The 18,708-nt window shown below is 38.4% G+C and overlaps 1 protein-coding gene across 1 annotated transcript; it reads right to left on the reverse strand.

Moving 5' to 3' along the window:
* Positions 1-7,833: 7,833 nt before the first annotated feature.
* LOC131325506 (probable receptor-like protein kinase At1g11050) lies at positions 7,834-12,371 on the reverse strand. The gene is made up of 2 exons (XM_058357810.1): positions 11,722-12,371; positions 7,834-10,059 (listed from the first exon to the last, which is right to left on the reverse strand). The coding sequence occupies exons 1-2, from the start codon at positions 12,226-12,228 to the stop codon at positions 8,641-8,643; spliced, it is 1,926 nt and encodes a 641-aa protein (XP_058213793.1). The 5' UTR covers positions 12,229-12,371; the 3' UTR covers positions 7,834-8,640.
* Between the last annotated feature and the right edge of the window lie 6,337 nt (positions 12,372-18,708).

Genomic DNA, 18,708 nt, shown 5'->3' on the forward strand with positions numbered 1-18,708 from the left:
CATTTTAATTAAAAAAAATTTCATCGGTTCTTGTAAAAAATTAACTCGATGTCAATTTCCCCTGCGAATTTTGAAAATGTCCTTACCGATATCAGATTGAATTAATTTTTTATAGAAACTCATAAAATAATATTCTAAGAAAAATGAATTGTTTGAATCATATTTGCGAGACCTGAGATGGGTCCAGTGAAATTGTATGTTCATGATCTGTTTTTATTTTGATGTGCCCATAGCACTTCTGCCATGTTATAGTGTATATTTTGAACATTAAAAGATAAATATTAGAGTATGATTATCAAAAAGCTAAATGCAAAAATCATTTATTTATTTATTTGCGTAAACCTACACTGATTTTTTAATTAAAACTTGTTAATATATTGTGCACTCCTTTTACATTACAGGTGAGTAACCCCATCTCTGAAGGTGCCAACAAGTCTATGAGTACGCACACATTGAGATCGTGTTTCGAAGCCCGAGGCGTAAGGGTCATTATTGGGCCGCCCGTGCTAGCCCGCCAAGTGACTATCCAAGCCCACCCATGAGCTGGGCTGAGCTGGCATTTTTTTTTTGTGGGCCGGATTATTTATCTTAAATTGAAGCCCAGACTTAATCCACAAGCCATCCAAATTGATAGGCTTGTGGGCGGGCTAAAATTTCCTTTGTTTGCTTGTAGACTACAAACCTTGGGCAGCCCAGTGTTTACTGCTGGTTTGTGTTTAAACCTTGGGCTAAAATATTGTTTACTACCAACGATCAAAAGAGAAATGGAAAAAAAACAAATACTGTAACTAATAAGTCCATTTGCACAATTAAATTGAATTGAATTGAATGTTTTATTAATCGAAAGATAAAAAAAGAGTGAAAATGCAAGCAATTCAAATTTAAAAGAGAGAATAATGTTACTAGGGTAGAACAGTAGAAGAAATAATGCAAGCAATTGGGTAATTTTCGGCCCATTTTTGGGCTATTGGGCTGGTCTCTCGGGTAGGCTCATAGGCCGGCCAAGCAGAAAATCCCTAGGCCCAAGCCCCTCCCATGAAGAATTCGGGCTGGGGGGTTAGGTTGGGCAATAACCGAACGGGTCAACCAGACTTCGGGAGGGTCACGGACCGGAAGGCTAAATGATGACCCTTACCTAGGTGTTTGTAAGTCAACGTCGTTTTGTTTCCTTCGCAAGATCGCAACTTGAAAATGGGAGTTGGTCACAAGAACGTCGCTCCTTTCAAGTACCTCATGTTTTGATGGCATAGAATCCCCTACATCGCAACCCATAGCCCTCACCTACACCCACGCCAAGGTTCTAGTTTTTCACTTGAATCACTTCCAAATCTTCGAACAAGGCAAAAACACCTCTCTCTCTCTCTCTCTCTCTCTCTCTCTCTCTCTCTCTCTCCTACCCAATATTTTCTTTTTTGCCAATCTTATCTTATATACATCAGTGGAGATTAGCGGAGGAGTTAGTTATTTTGTTCACAAGGGTCCAAAAGCTGTTCATAACCCTGAAATCCGCATTTATGGTGGAAGCCCTAGGGGTGGAGGCTAGGGAGAGAAGGGGGAGAATGGTGAATGCAGCGGCTAGAGTTTGGAAATATTTCGTGCTAAAAAAAAGAGTTTGGAAAATTTGAGAGAGAGAGAGAAAGAGAGTGCAGATTGAACTCGGTCTATCAATCGGATGTTTAGAGCTGTGCCTTTTTAGTTGACTTATCTGACCTTGAATTCGACTCATTAGCTAAGCTTTGAATAATAACCATGTTACATAGAGTGAGAGATTGAAATTCCTTTGGGCTCAGTTTGGAGGACATGAATTTTGAAAATTGGAGAATGAGCTACATTTCTATGATTCCAGTTGTTTGATAGAATGGACTGGAAAAATGTGATTCAAAATGAAATATCGACCAAGAATAACATTTCCATTCCCATAGAATTTTAGATATCACGCTCCAATCCGGCCGTACAACAAATATAGTATGCATGTAATAAAAGCCCAATCAATGGGGATATGGGCGCGGATAAAAAAAAAAAAACTGGGGATATGGGCGAGGAGGAATATTGAAGACAAACTAGAGGTGGCAAACGGGCGGGTCTGGACGGTTTTGGATGGGTTGAAACGGATCGCAGGTTGAATATGAGTCAAATAGTAAATTGGTTAAAACGGGTCGGATCGAATATGGGTCAAGCCAAACCCAAATCCGCCCGCCCGACCCATTTTCCTTTTTTTTAAAATATATAAAATTAAACTAATACCCTTATATTGAAACTCAGACTTGCTAAACAAAAATACCACGTCTGCGAATCTTTCAAAATCAATAAGCAAAAAAATTCCTAAGTCATGCCTTAAAAAAAATACATGAAATCGTCTCTGGTTTTACTATTAAAATCAATGATGCTTGTATAAGAATATGGTTAGTTTATGTATGCAGAGAGAGAGACTTACAAAGAGCCGAAGTCACCGCTTAGGTTTGGATTAAAAAGGGTCGTGGTAACACCAAGAGAATCGAAAAAGTAAATTTTTGTCTCTATTCAATTTTTTTTTTTTTGTATTTGTTTATTTTGCGACAAACTTTTTATCCCTGTTAGTTCGTCTCAATGAGAGAATCGAAAAAGTAAATTTTTTTTTCCTTTTACCCTAATTTTTTTTTTTACTGAACATGCCTAGTTGGGATTTTCAGATTTGAACGTAGTTCGATTCATTTATTTACGGTATGTGTCGTATCACATTCATCTTCATTTTTGGTTTATTTAGTAAAAAAGTCAAACTCGAAAGGAACCGAGCTTGAGATAACTGTAACTCGGCTAACTCGATTGCGTAGATAAGCCCGTAATCTTATGTATGAGGTTACATATGTCAATTGGGGGAAATTCCAGACTCAATTGTGTGGACCGTGTACTTTACCTTCTTTCTTGGGTCTTGGAGAGAGAGAGAGAGAGAGAGAGAGAGAGAGAGAGAGAGAGAGAGAGAGAGAGAGAGAGAGAGAGAGAGAGAGAGAGAGAGAATTTTTATTTTTTTTTCAGAAAATTGGTCTAAACTCCTTAAGTAGAGAGAGAGAGAGAGAGAGAGAATTTTTATTTTTTTTTCAGAAAATTGGTCTAAACTCCTTAAGTAGAGACAATTGGTCCATTTAGCCCAGCTTAGGTTTTTATAAGACCTAGAGTCCATCATTTTAAAAGTGCTCCTGTTTAGAGTCCTTTAATGGACAGAAATACCCCTCGGGAACCACGATCGAACATTGTTCTCTCCCGCTATCTCGATTTCTTTCTCTGTTCCCGGCAAAAATGGTAGCCGCACCATACTCAGACCCCACCTCAAACACCATTACCACCAGAAAACCACCAATCGCCCACCTACTCTTTGTCAGAATTCAGAAACAATCTCGTTGAGAGGACAGCAAGGGGAGAGAGAGAGAGAGAGAGAGAGAGAGAGAGAGAGAGACAAAGAGTGACAGCAGCGCACAGTTGTGCCGCGACGGCGGCGGCGACAGGTTCGGTCGGGGAAGAAGGAGAAGGGGAAGGGAAGGCAAAGAGGGTAGGAGAGAGAAGGAAGAAGAGGGACGGAAGGAGAGGCGAGGTGAGATGAGGTGGTGGCGGAGATGGAACCTGGCGGCCATGGTTGCCATACGTATACCATCAGAAAACCACCCCTACGAGACAGCAGCAGCGCACAGTTGATAAAATAAATAAAATGAGGTCAATTTTCTGTGTAACCTTATAAGAATACAAAAGTGGGTAGTGGACCAAATTAGCACAAGTAGACAAGGAAGAATGGGATTCACTAAAACACAACATGTGTATAGAGTAATATTTAGATTACTGAAGCAAATAATTGTGTGGTGGTATTACTTGGGCACATGGTTTCCAGACTGAAAGTTTTGACACCAGCTTAATTAATTGAATTAAATATTGAACTTTACTTAGAAACTAAAGGATAGTGATTTTCACACTATCCTTATTTATATCAACAATCTTTTTTGGCTTTGTTTATGAAAAAAATATATAATATTGTCCTTTCAATTGTTCAATTTTTAAAAATATTTTCTCTTATGTAAAAATTCACAAATAACAACAGATAACGTTATATTTTGAATTGTTATGTATTCAACATTAGGTGAATTTCATTGCATTGAAAAGATAAGCTTATGTGTCATCAAAAGTTCAAATAGATGATTTTATATGTCTTGAGAAATTTCATTTACTATAAGTTTATTAATGTATTTGTGTTTCACGTCAAACAAATAAGCTTATTTGTGTCCAAAACACAAACAGATAAGCTTATATGTGTCCAAAATAACAAATAAATATATCTATAATAGCTAATGTTATCTGTGTTAATTTATTCTTTGTATGTTCTAAAAGAGAAATAGATAACTTTATCTTTGTCAAACAATTCATTCTCTTTTTAAAATAAAACAACAGATAACTGTATATGACAAATAGATAAGGTTATCTATCTTTATTCTCTATATCATCTAAAAAAGGTAAAGTTATCTATGTAATTGATTCTATTTTTTCTTTGCAAAATAAAGCAAAAGGTAATGTTATTTGTGTTACTCTATTTTTTGTATATTCTAAAAAAACAAAAAATAACATTATCACTGTTAATCGATTTTTTTTCTTTTCAAAATAAAGCAAAAGATAAGGAGAATAGATTAACACATATAACATTCTTTAGAGAGGACTTTCAAAACAATATTTAGAGGATATTTTGTCAGATTTGAACGTAGTACGATTCGTTTATTTACGGTATGTGTCGTATCACATTCATGTTCGTTTTCGGTTTATTTAGTAAAAAAATCGAACTCGAAAGGAACCGAGCTTGAGATAACCATAGCTCAGCTAGCTCGATCGCGTAGATAAGCCCGTAATCTTATGTTTGAGTTTACATATGTCAATTGGGGGAAATTCCAGACTCAATTGCGTGGACCGTATACTTTACCTTCTTTCTTGGGTCTTGGAGAGAGAGAGAGAGAGAATTTTTTTTTTTTTTGAACTGTGAGAGAGAGAATTTTTTTTTTTTTGATCAGAGTGAGAGAGAGAATTTATGAGCATGCATTTATCTCTTTTTTTGTCTTGTACAGGAACGGCACCGGTACAGAGCAAGAGATTAATTCTAGTTTCACTCTTTTAAGGATGAGTATTTTAGTTCCAACCCGTTTTTAACCCATTTAAACCCATGTAAATATGGGTTTATATGAGTTCAATCCATATCAACCAATTATAAAATATGGACGGGTTGGGTTAGATTATAAGTGGGCGGATTTGGACGGGTTACAAAATATGAGTTGAAGTTACCACCTCTAAGACGAACCTAGCCTTTGACAATATATGCACAAAATATCTGGCCTGAAAATTTGAGAAACTCAGGAGACGTTATGTTGCAAAATAGTGCTCCGCTCCAAAATCAAAGTCGAAAGGCATTGAAGCCTAGAGAAGACCCGATCTATCCTCGTTACCTTCAGATTGTGTACAGATTTTGTTGTTGGGCCCACCACGGGTCCCACACAAATGATCCAAGCCGTTCATTAATGTAAAATATTTTTTATAGGGTCTCCATTAAAAATTAGCTCAATCCAATACCTATAGATGCTTGATCTAATCATCTAACTTTTCATTACCCGAAAATCTGAATGAAAATTTAGATGATTGGATCGAGAACTTATATGTATTAGATTGAGCTGATTTTTTATGGAGACTCTTAAAAAAATATTTTACATTTAATGAACTGCTCGGATCATTTATGTGAGACCCGTGGTAGGTCCCACAACACATCTGTTCACAATCTGTGCAGAGATGTACCACAGGGTTCTAAAAAATAATCAAACTGTTGACTTTAATTTGGGGTATCTTGGTAGTAGTATAAAAGGCCAAGGGCATAATGGTCTTTTAACTCCCCTCTTTTTTTTTTATACTCCCTCCTTGGAGACCAAGAAGATTTTTTTTTCTAGAATATCCTAAAATGTTATTTCAACCAATTAATAAACCTTTCTTGGAGGCCAAGAAGAGGTAACCAATATTCAATCAATTAATGTACTAATCTATTCATACCTGAAAGTCTTCTGCTCCGAGTAACTTATCGATTAAGAAAGGAATTCTCGAGTGTAGGCTTAACCGACCCCTTGATCTCCACTCTCCATAAATACTACCTCTCATCATCATAAATTGCCAAACACCTCAAGAAAATGTTAGAGCACGGAGGCTATCAAGCATACGGTCACGGTGGTCATGGCTGGGAACACCACAGCCGCGGTGGCTTTCACCCACATGGCCGTGGTGGATTTCACCCATATGGTCGCGGTGGAGGACACCCCAGTCACGGATGGGGACTTCATGTTCCTCCCCACAGCCACGGCTGGCCGGGACCCTTTGTCCGTCCACATGGTCACATGGCTCGAGGTTGTGGGGCCGACATTCACGGCGGGCACCTAGTCCCTTCGCACGGTTACATTTCTGAAGATTGGGGCCCCCACATGTTCCACGAACGATGCATACATGGCGCTGATGGCGGAGAAGATCATAATCATGGTGCCGATGGCGGTTGTGGGGGTTGTCATGGCAGGGGCGGTCGCGGTTACGACAGTCGTGGCAGGGGTGGTGGTGTTACCCGTGGTCGTGGCGGAAGGCACCATGGGTATGGAGGTCGTGGGGGTGAGGGACACGAACATGATCTTGATGTGTTCATTTCTGAAGATTTGGGCCCCCACATGCTCCCTGAACGATGCATACATGGCGCTGATGGCGGAGAAGATGATGATCATAACCATGGCGCGACACATTGTGGCGGCCGCGGGGGTTGTCATGGCAGGGGCGGCGGTCGTGGTCCCTGTGGTCGTGGCGGAAGGCACTGTTGGCATGGACGTCATGGGGGTGAGGGACACGAACACGATCTTGATGTGCTCATTGTCAAGCACATCCCCGGTATCACCGCGACTTCTGCATAAATACTAGAGGATGCCTGAAGAGTTGAAGAAATAAAAGGACCGGTGATCCTTATAATTCATGTAGTGATTTGGTTGGAGCCTTGGAGGCCAATTGAAGCAGTTGTTTCTCCTTTTGTTTGGGCTAGTGCATGCGTTGTTCCAAGAAACCTAATATTGTACCTGCTTTACTTATCTTATTGTACCAACTATAACGGAAAGAAAAAATGCTTTTGCTGTTGAGATACGTATGAAATGAAATACATGTAAATTGTACATAACTCTCTCTCTCTCGGTACGTGCGGTTAGTGTAGACTTAGGGCCCGTTCGGACAAATAAGTCACGGTGGCTTATTTTTTGTCTTTATTCAAATTTTTTTCGTATCACTTGGCTTATTGTTATTGTTTTGGGGATTATTGCATCCTCCCGACAAGAGAAATCTAAAAAGTAAAAAATTTTGACCGAAATCCAATTTTTTTTGAATAAAGACGAAAAAAGTGGCTTATTGATTTTTTTTCGTCTTTATTCAAAAAAAATTGGATTTCGGTCAAAATTTTTTACTTTTTAGATTCCTCTTGTCGTGAGGATGCAATAATCCCCAAAAAAAACGACAATAAGCCAAGCGATAAGAAAAAAATTTGAATAAGAACAAAAAATAAGCCAAAATGACTTATTTGTCCGAACACCCCCTTATTGACAAACCAATTGGTACAAAGACTTACAAATCAAAGTACTACTATTAGACAAAGTCGATGATCTTTCAGTAGTATTTTTAGTCGATGATCTTTTTATTTATCAGTATTTTTTTCATCGATCGGCGGCGTCGATGATCGGTTGCTTTGATCTCTCTTGGTTAATTGGCTGGCACGGGCATCGTTTATTATTTCCATCATTTCACCGTTCTATATTATAGATCAAATAATTGTTCAAATAAAGCAAACTATATATCTCAAGCCGAAGAAGAAGAAGAACTTCGATACATCAATGTTGTTATAGATAACTGTTACAGACTGAGGTGGCCTCTCATCTCTGCTTCCATAGTTAACAAAAACAACAGCAAATCAACTCTAGATCATTTTGAAGAATGCTGGTTCACGCAGAGAAAGATATCTCACGAGCTTTACAATTCAACTCCTCCAAGATATTTGTGGAACCGGATCACAAGTTCCTGTAAAGAAAGACCATGCATGGACTAATCGAATCTGAAACAGGGTAAACTAAGGCGGTATCCATACGTTTCGTTAAGGAAATTAAGTAATTTTTTTAAACTAAAGGTGATGTATGCAGACCCTAATGTTCCATGTACCAATTTCCACCATTTGGGAAACAAACAGGAGAGAAAACAAATCACTTATGACCACCACCCCTTCCTTTAGGCCTGCCCCTGGGCTTCTTGACCTGAGGAAGTTCCACACCAAAACAATAAAGACAAGAATCTTGCGAAAGACAGGGTAGTTATAAAATTCCAAGTTTATATAAATTTCCCTCCATCTCCAAGCAGCCTGACATCCAGTTCTTGGAGCACTGTGCATCTATCTAATTAGCAGAAATTCCATTTCTTCTGCACCCATCTTCCTTTTTACAAGTGTGTGTCTAATATCTATGACTCGGTCCAACTCCCCTTATCTATTCGATTGCATGAAGCAACTAAAAAAATCTAGGTTCAGGATTTTCTATCTCCCTTCATGCTTTTAGCCTATGAAGAGATCACAAACATCATAAATTTCCTCAATTACCTTTGCATGTCTCCGGTAAGCAATTTCGGCCCACTCAATGCCGGTGATATGCTAAAGGTATTCCCATTCCCAAGAAACGAAGGATGCCCAAGTGGCGTCGGTCTATCGGGAACCGCAGGAACCTCGATATCTCCGTCCAACATTTTCAATGCATCCAAAATGGTTGGCCGTAAAGCCACCATCACATGAGCACACAAAATTCCAACAAGGACAAATCTCTCCATTATAGCCTTTGGATTCGAATTGGCCGAATCCCCATCACCCAACAAAGAAGCATCTAATACCTCTTCAATCTTTCCCGCCTTCACTAAAGACCAAGCCCAATCCGTAATTAGAAATGCATGTGGCGATCCTAAGGAAGACAGATCAAGAGCTTTTCTTCCGCACATGATCTCCAAAACCACCACCCCAAAGCTATAAACATCACTCTTTTCAGTCAACTGACCGTAAAGCGCATATTCTGGGGCTAAGTATCCGTGTGTACCAGCCACTCTAGTGGTGAGATGAGACTGCCCTTCTCTACTTTGCTTTGCCAACCCAAAATCTGCAACCCTAGCCCTCATATCCGCATCCAAAAGTATATTTGTGCCCTTGATATCTCTATGATATATGGCAGGTTTCACCCCATAGTGAAGATACGCTAGCCCCTTTGCCACATCCAAAATTATGCTCTTCCTCTGAGGCCATGTCAATGGTTGCTTCCCAATTCGAGTTTCATTCTTACAACAAAACAAATAGTCATCTACATTTCCATTCGACATGTAGTCATAAACAAGGTACCTCTGACTTTCTCTCTCTTCATGATTTTCACCATCTTCACCAGTCACACAACACCCTCTAAGTGGAACCAAATTCCTGTGCTTCAAATTGCTAATGATCTCAACTTCATTACAGAACTCCTCATTGCCCTGAAAATCAGATTCTATCACCCTCTTAACGGCAACCACAGTCCCATCTGGTAAATTCCCCTTGTATACCATCCCAAACCCACCTCGCCCAATGAAATTCTTCTGCGAAAAATTATCAGTTGCCTTCACAAGTTCATCAATCTTGAACCATATTGACCCTGTATTCGGCCGAGGATTCCGCGGTCTTGACCCCAATTCCTCAATATCTCCCCAGTCAAACCTATCACTCTCCTTCCTCCGTCTCTTATTCCACCAAAAGTACAGACATATCAAAACAGACATGAACAAAACGGCAACACCGGCTCCAGTGAGTCCGAACATTAGAGCAGAATGTGCCTTGCTTGACTTAGACTGGGAAGCAATCGTAAGGCCCAAAATGCAAGAAATCGCTCTAGAACTTTCTGGCCCATACTCATTTACAATTCCAGCAGCATATAATACTGCGAAGTAGAAACAATCTCTGGAGTGAGATGTGTTACCATCGATTCGGATGAGATCGGTCTGGACCTGTGATTTATAGAAGCGTGTAAGGAGCAAGTATATTATCACAACAAATTGAGCTGTGGATCTTCTACAATAAAATACGAAACAGAGAGATTCTCCCCATAAGTTAAAATCAACTGCCTAGCTGTAGGGGCTTACAATCTTGTTTATAATAGTAGCATACCTAAAAGATATAGGCTATGAAGCACGGATACTTGTAGAAGGAAGTTGTATCTATACAAGGTTTTTCATCGGGTACCAATACTCTTCGGCTACTCGCACGTACGTAAGAGGTTCTTCTCTTGCGTATCCGATACTTGAAGTTAATTCTTTGAATTTAAGAAGTATCAAATACTTTTCTGATACTCTCCGCTTAAACATCCAAACACTTGTAAAACTGATTCTGAGATTTTGTTTCTTTATACAAGTACAAAATAGTAAGATCAAAGTGATATATTTCTTATGGAAGAATCCTTGCAATGCCACGTGTGTATCCATTTAGACTCACTACTGGTCATTAAATTGGTTCATAATTTCCTAAACTGGTTCCATCATTCGTAAACTTATGTGTGGGGCATGATTGTAATATGTAGAAGACATCTTTACAAACGTTTCCTCGACGTACCTTATTTTAAAAGGTTTTTGCATATCGGCGTATCCGTTTTTTAAGTTTTTGCATATGGGCGTATCCGTTTCCCTTATCCGGATCCATGCTCGTAGCTTCTAGGAAATAACTTAAATTCAATTTTAAATTCTGCTCAAAGTATATACCTAATTCTAAATATTATTAAAAAAAAATTCTTCCACACCATAACCCGAACCAAATTCCGAAATGAGTTTTGCTCAAATAAAGGAGGCTTTTTCTTAATTCAAAACTTGAAGGATATTTTTTTTACCATAAACAAAAAATAGTTTATTGTTGGGAGGAAACAAGAAGGGAATTGACTATCGCACAGACCCTTTGCCTTGTGCACCTCTTTTTATTCATATGAATTTACAAAATTGTGCTCTCACATGTAAAAATATCAGAAATGATATAGGTAGCGTCACCGACGCTGTGGGTAGGAAAATCGTACCGACGGCCGTGTCGGGCCATCTCCGGCCATGGGACGGTTGATCCGAGCAGTCCAAAAATTCTATTAAAAAAAACCAAGAGGGCCCGCGCAGGAATCAATGGCATCCGATGTGTGTAGGGTGCTTGATCTAAATACTTTATTTTTTGTGTATATATGTACACGAAAAATAAGGTGTTTAGATCAAACACCCGACACATATATACACGAAAAGTATGGTGTTTAGATCAAGCACCCTACACACATCAAATGCCGTTGATTCTCGCTAAGCCCCTTCGGGTTTTTTTTTAGAATTTTTGTACGGCTCGGATCGGCCGTCCGGTGGCCGAAAACGGCCCGGCGCGGCCGTATGTACGATTTCCCTGCCCACGGCATCGGTACTCGTAGCAGCAAAATATATATACAAATACAATGACAAGAAAGAAGAAAATATTTCTAAAAAAGTGTTACTATAAAAAACTGCCCAACAAGAAAACTGGAAACTGAACACATTCAGTGATTCTATGCTTGTGTTAGGAAATAAAATTTCATTATCTGGTATACCAATCCTTTTATCATCAGAATACTAGAACACCCAAAACTCATAAAGCTAAAATACACAGGAAAAAAAAACCTGGAAGGCGGCGAAGAGGCAGGCGTCGCAAGAGGTCAAATCGGTGAGGTCGGATCGGCAGGCGGAGTTGAGCGGCGTGATGGGTCCGAGGTGGTTGAGCCAATCGGAGATGGACTCGATGGAAGCACAGATGTTGGGCGTAATGACGAACTGAAGAGGGTCGAAGCAGAGGGAGGTCAAATTGGAGGGCAAAGAGAGGGAATCGAGCTTGGATTGGAAATCGGAGAGGCAAGAGACGGACGAGGGCAAATCCGGGAGCTGGAAAAGGGAGGTTTCTTTGAGGTGTTGGGAGAGGCCGATGCCGAAGACGGAGAGTAGGGTTTGGCAGCAGTTGGAGATGTTGTTGGAGTTGGTTTTGCAGGCGGAGGTGAGCCAGGGGATCCGTTGGACGTAGCCCAGGTCCATTGGGCATGTGGTTGCGGTGGTGGATGTGTTGGTGGATGCTGAGGATGTGAGGGAGAGGAGAGAGAGGGAGAAGAGAGAGAGGATTAGGGAAACACTTTTCATGTTTGTATACTACTACTACGTTCCTGTGTAATTAATGAGTATACATTCTCCGGGTGGCGGGTGGGTTATGCATTGGAGAGAGAAAGAGAGAGAGAGAGAGCGTGTGGTGGAGAATCTGGAGATGATTAGTGCAGTCATGAGAGTCAGCAGTGGAAAGACGAGTCAAACTTGGCTTTCTTCTGCGGCGGCTAAACAAACAAAAAAGTCCTGGACCACGGCGCCGTTACACCGCAAAAGTCCATCACGTGATACTTTTGAACTCATTTCGGACTCCATAAAATACAGAAAAACATTTATAAATTTTAAAACAATTTTTTATAGGTGTCTTGTAAAAATACAGTACCAATAAGTATGTTTTCTAAATATATGAGTAAAATTGTGCAATTGAACAATTTCGTTCCTAGGCATTCAAAAAACATATCAATTGATATCCGTGTGACGGAGATACGTGGTGGAAATGCGCTTTGATCCTAGACTGACTGGTGGCTGAACCAAAGAAGGGGAAGAAGGCAAATTTGGAATTTTTAACGGATTACCAAGAAAAGTCAGTTACACATATTTGGAGGAACAGATCATATACATACCATTTTTTGGGTCCACCTTCAATCTCATAAAGAAGATTATTTTCATTTTAATTAATGCATTTTTCATGGGTTCTTGTAAAAAATTAACTCAATGTCAATTTCCCCTGCGAATTTTGAAAATGTCCTTACCGATATCAGAATGAATTAATTTTTTTATAGAAACTCATAAAATAATATTCTAAGAAAAATGAACTATTCGAATCATATTTGCAAAACCCGAAATGGGTCTAGTGAAATTGTATGTGCATGATTTGTTTCTATTTTGATGTGCCCATAGCACTTCTGCCATGTTATAGTGTATATTTTGAACATTAGAAGACAAATATTAGAATATAATTATCAAAAAATTGAATGCCAAAATCATTTATTTATTTTTTGCATAAACCTACACTGATTTTTTAATTAAAAACTTGTTAATATATTGTGCACTCATTTTACATTACAGGTGCGTAAACTCCATCTATGAAGGTGTTAACAAGTCTATGAGTACGTACACATTGAGATCGCGTTTCAAAACCCAAGGTGTAAGAGTCATCATCGGGCCGTCTGGGTTAGCCCGCCAAGTGACTACCCAAATCCACCCATGAGCTGGACCAAGCAGGCATTTTTCTTTTTGTGGGCTAGGTTATGTATCATAAATTGAAGTCCAGGCTCAGTCCACAAGCCACCCAAATTGATAGGCTTGCGAGCGGGCTAAAATTTCCTTGAGCTTTGTTTGCTTGTAGACTGCAAACCTTGGGCAGCCCATTGTTAACTGTTGGTTTGTGTTTGGTGGAATTTAGAGGCCAGCCCCAAAAAGTAAGTTCGGACTTAATTTAGTCCTGACAAAAATATTTTTATTTTATTTTAGTCATTTTTCTTGATTTTTCATACATTTTTACTGTTTTGCCAATTATTCTTAACTTTTTGTGTACATGTCTATTTTTAATAAAATTTATATTTTTAGAATCAACTCCTAATCCATATTATTTCAGACAAAATAACCCTGGCTATGTGAACTAGCTATGAGAACTATCAATTCTTATAGCCAGTTAACATAATATTTCGAACAAAAATATCCCCGCTAGGTCACATAGCCCGAGTTAACATATTATTTTGAACAAAATTACCCTGAACTATGGCTATGAGAACTGAGGCTATGATAGCTATATTTTTAGAATCAATTTCCAAATCATATTATTTCGGACAAAAATACCCTTGGCTATGTGAACTGGCTTTGAGAACTGCCAAATCTTATAGATAGTTCTATGAGAACTGGCTATATGAACTGAGTTATGAGAACTGACTATGTAAACTGTCAATTCTCATAGTCAGTTCTATGAGAACTGTCAGTTTTCATAGTCAGTTCTATGAGAATTGGTTATGAGAAGTGATTGTTCTCATAGAGAACTAGCTTTGTGAACTGGTTATGAGAACTGGATTATGTGAACTGAAAAATACACAGTTCACATAATTTTACCACACACTAAAATACACAGTTTTCATTAAAAAATATATAATTCTCATAGAAAATACACGGTTCTAATAAACAGTTCTCATGGACAATACACAGTTCTCATAGACAATTCTTTTGAACAACACACAGTTTTCATAGACATTTATCATAGAAAAACACACAATTCTCATAGAAAAATACACAGTTTTCATTGACATTTCTCATAAAAAACACATAGTTCTCATAGAAAAATACACAGTTCTCATAGAAAAATACAAAATTTTCATAAACATTTATCATAGAAAAATACACAGTTCTCATAGAAAAATACATAGTTGTCATAAAAAATATACATACAAACAAAAATTGAATAAAAACGAAAAAAAAGGTAATAAAAAAAGAGATTCAAATTTCCAAAACACACTTTTATATATATATATATATATATATAGGAATTTTCAAGTGAGGGATCCCTCATTTTAACAAAATGAGGAACTTTCATTTTCCGATCAAATTTTGAAAATCCGAACCGTTCAATGTGTGCAGAACGTAATTGTAAGGGTCCCCGCAAGAAATCAGCAAAAGAAATGACCGGGAAGGGCGTCATCCGAGCAGTTTTTTTGAACCGTTCAATGAAAACTGCTCTGATGAAGCCCTTCCCGGTCATTTTTTTTGCTGATTTCTCACAAGGACCCTTAAAATCACGTTCTGATCACTTTGAGCGACTCGGATCATCGAAATTCAATCGAAAAGAGGAGTCCCATATTTTAATAAAATGAGGGATCCCTCACCGGAATCTAACTCTATATATATATATATATATATATATATATATATATCTAATGAGGGATCCCGCACGGGCTTACCGTGCGGGACTCCCATTTTTCGATTGAATTGCCATGATCCGAGCCGCTCAATGTGTTCAGAATGTGATTTTAAGGGTACTCGCGAGAAATCAGAAAAAAAAATGATCGGGAAGGGCTTGATCCGAGCAGTTTTTTACTGAACCGTTTAATAAAAAACTGTTCGGATCAAGCCCTTCCCGATCATTTTTTTTGTTGATTTCTCGCGAATACCCTTAAAATCACGTTCTGATCTCTTTGAACGGATCGGATCGTCGTAATTCGATCGAAAAATAGGAGTCCTGCACGGCAAACCCGTGCGGGATCCCTTAGGAGATCCGGACTGTGTATATATACACACACTTTACCATCACAAAAAGCAAAATGAAAAGAAAAAGAAAAAAAATGACGTACTTATTTTCCCTTGTACAGTAATCAATTAGTGAGAGAAATAAATTTGTTGGATTCAAACTCTACACATGCAAACAAAATGACGCACTTGACTTTGAATACACTGAAGCACCGAATAGCATGAGCGAGGCCATTCCGGACTAAGATTTCCAACACCCATGGCCTCTTCATTCTCCACTGACTCGTTCAATCAACTCAGTGATGACTCACCCTCCACCACAACTCAGTCTTTCAACGACAACAGATACGAAGGCTACAACCCTTGCCTGCCTTTCAAGCACTTCAACTCTTTCTCCAACTTCGCTGAATCCAAGTCTATTGTAGACTCCGCAGTCGGCGGAGGCGCGAGTCGGCTGGGGCGCGAGTCGCCGACCTACTTCTCGAGCGTCGCCTTCATCTATGGCGGCGGATGTGTAGCTTCTTGTGGCGGCGGCGAGCAAGGCAGCAGTCCAGCGGAGGAGAAGGTAAAGAGGCGAGGAGACTGGAGAGGGTGAGAGCGGAAGCGATGCTGAGGAGATGGTGAGAATGGTTGCAGAGAGAGGAAGGGAGGAGAGAAGAAGAGATTTTCTTAGTCTCAGTTGGAACAGGGTAAAAAGGACTTTATTCACCATATCTGAGCCTATCTAGATTTGAAATTAATATTCAGGGTTGGGATCAAACCGAATTTAAAAAAGAGGACCGACTTCTAATTTTCTATTGTGTTTAAACCTTATGCTAAAATATTGTTTACTACCAATGGTCAAAAGAGAAATGGAAAAAACAAAAAACTAATAACTAATAAGTCCATTTGCACAATTGAATTGAATGTCTTATGGGAAATGATTTTGCCACTTCATTTTTTGTTAACGTCACTCCCCTGCAAGTGTATTTTTGGTGCAAAAATACACTTGCAGGGGAGTGACGTTAACAAAAAATGGAGTGACAAAATCAACAATCTATTTTATTAATCCAAAGATGAAAAAAGAGTGAAAATGCAAGCAATTCGAATCTAAAAGAGAGAATAATGTTACTAGTGTAGAACAGTAGAAGAAATAATGCAAGCAATTGGGTAATTTTCGGCCCATTTTTGGGCTATTGGGCTGCTCTCGCGGTCAGACTCATAGGCGGGGCCAAGCAGAAAATTCCTAGGCCCAAGCTTGTCCCATGATAGAATTTGGGCTGGGGCTCAGGTTGGGCAATAACCGGACGGGTCAACCAGACTTCAGGCGGTTCACGGGCCAGAAGGCTAAATGATGACCCTTACCAAGGTCCCCCCCCTACCCAGAATTTTTTCTTTTTTCCAATCGCATCTTATATACATCAGTAGAGATTAGCAGAGGAGTTAGTTATTTTGTCCACAGGGGTCCAAAAGCTGTCCATAACCCTGAAACCCGCATTTATGGTGGAAGCCCTAGGAGTGGAGGCTAGGGAGAGAAGAGGGAGAATGGTGAATGCAGCGGTTAGAGTTTGGAAAATTTTCGTGTTGAAAAAAAAGAGTTTGGAAAATTTGAGAGAGAGAGAGAGGATTGAACTTGCTCTATCAATAGGATGTTTAGAGCATCCATAGTCGAATAAGCAAAATAATTTTTTTTTAAAATTAGCAATGTTGGATCAAAAAAGTGCTCACATTGGAATAATCAAACGTAAAAATCTCTAAACAACTTATCAAATTTTGGCTCTTCAATAATCAAAGCTAGCAATATTTTGTCAATAACCAAATCTTATCTCTATACCAACATTACACAAAAATCTTCTCTCTCTTCCATTTTTTTTTTCTCTCTCTCTCTCTCTCTCTCTCTCTCAACAACGTTTTTTAAAAAACTGTAACTTTCAGATTTTTTTCTGTTTTTTAAGAATTTTTTTTTTTTTTTTTACAAAAAACAATTTTTTCAAAATTTTTGAAAACTACAAGTAAATAAAGTGTGTTTTTCAAAAAACTGTTTTTGAAATTTCAAAACTCTTTTATAGAAAACTGTTTTTTTACACAAAATATGTTTTAAAAAAACTGTATTTATAGTTTTTAAAATTTTAAAACTATTTGTGTAAATACAATTCTTTCAAATTATATTTACAGTTTTTAAGTGAACAAAGTGTGTTTTTTGAAAAACTATTTTTTTTGAACTATTTCTAACATAAATGGTTTTTTTTTTCCTTTAAAAATCGCTTTTTCAAAAAATATGCGTGAAATGAAGAGAAAAAGTTTGGAGGGCCCATTGGTTTTGATTATGGACAAAAAATAACCAATGTGAGATTTGATATTGCTAAGTTTAGCAACCTTTAAATGGATAATCAAAATCTGATGTGACATGTTTTGATTATTCACATTTGCTTATTCCACTGCTGATGCTCTTAAAGCTGTTCTTTTTTAGTTGACCTTTTTTTTTTATCGGCGTAAAAATTTATTAAAACTCGACAAAAGGGTACATCGAGGGACTTATCTGACCTTGAATTCGACTCATTAGCTAAGCTTTGAATAATAACCATGTCACACAGAGTGAGATTGAAATCCCTTTGGGCTCAGTTTGGAGGACCTGAATCCTGAAAATTGGAGAATGCATGTGCTACATTTCTATGATTCCAGTTGTTTGATAGAATGGACATGAAAAATGTGATTCAAAATGAAACATCGGCCAAGAATTACATTTCCATTCCCATAGAATTCTAGATATCACACACAATCCGGCAGTTCAACAAATATAGTACGCATGTAATAAAAGCCCAATCAATGGGGATATGGGCGAGGAGGAATATTAAAAACAAACCTAGTCTTTGACAATATATGCACAAAATATCTAGCCTGAAAATTTGAGAAACTCTAGGTGGGAACGTTATGTTGTAAAATAGTGCCCCGAAATCAAAGTCGAAAGGCATCCGACGGAAGCCTAGAGAGTAGAGACCCGATCTGTCCTTGCCTTGCTTACTTCATTGAAGATTCAGAGCGCATTAGTAATGCACAACATCAGGTTCAATCCATAAAAAAATAATCAAACTGTCGACTTTAATTTGGGGTATCTTGGTAGTAGTATAAAAGGCCAAGGGCATAATGGTCTTTTGACTCCCTCTTTTTATACTCCTTCCTTGGAGGCCAAGAAGTTTTTTTTCTTTCTAGAATATCCTAAAATGTTATTTCAACCAATTAATAAACCTTTCTTGGAGGCCAAGAAGAGGTAACCAATATTCAATCAATTAATGTACTAATCTATTCATACCTGAAAGTCTTCTGCTCCGA

This window comes from Rhododendron vialii, chromosome 5a (assembly GCF_030253575.1).
Source record: "Rhododendron vialii isolate Sample 1 chromosome 5a, ASM3025357v1".
In the NCBI taxonomy this organism is placed as follows: Eukaryota; Viridiplantae; Streptophyta; class Magnoliopsida; order Ericales; family Ericaceae; genus Rhododendron; species Rhododendron vialii.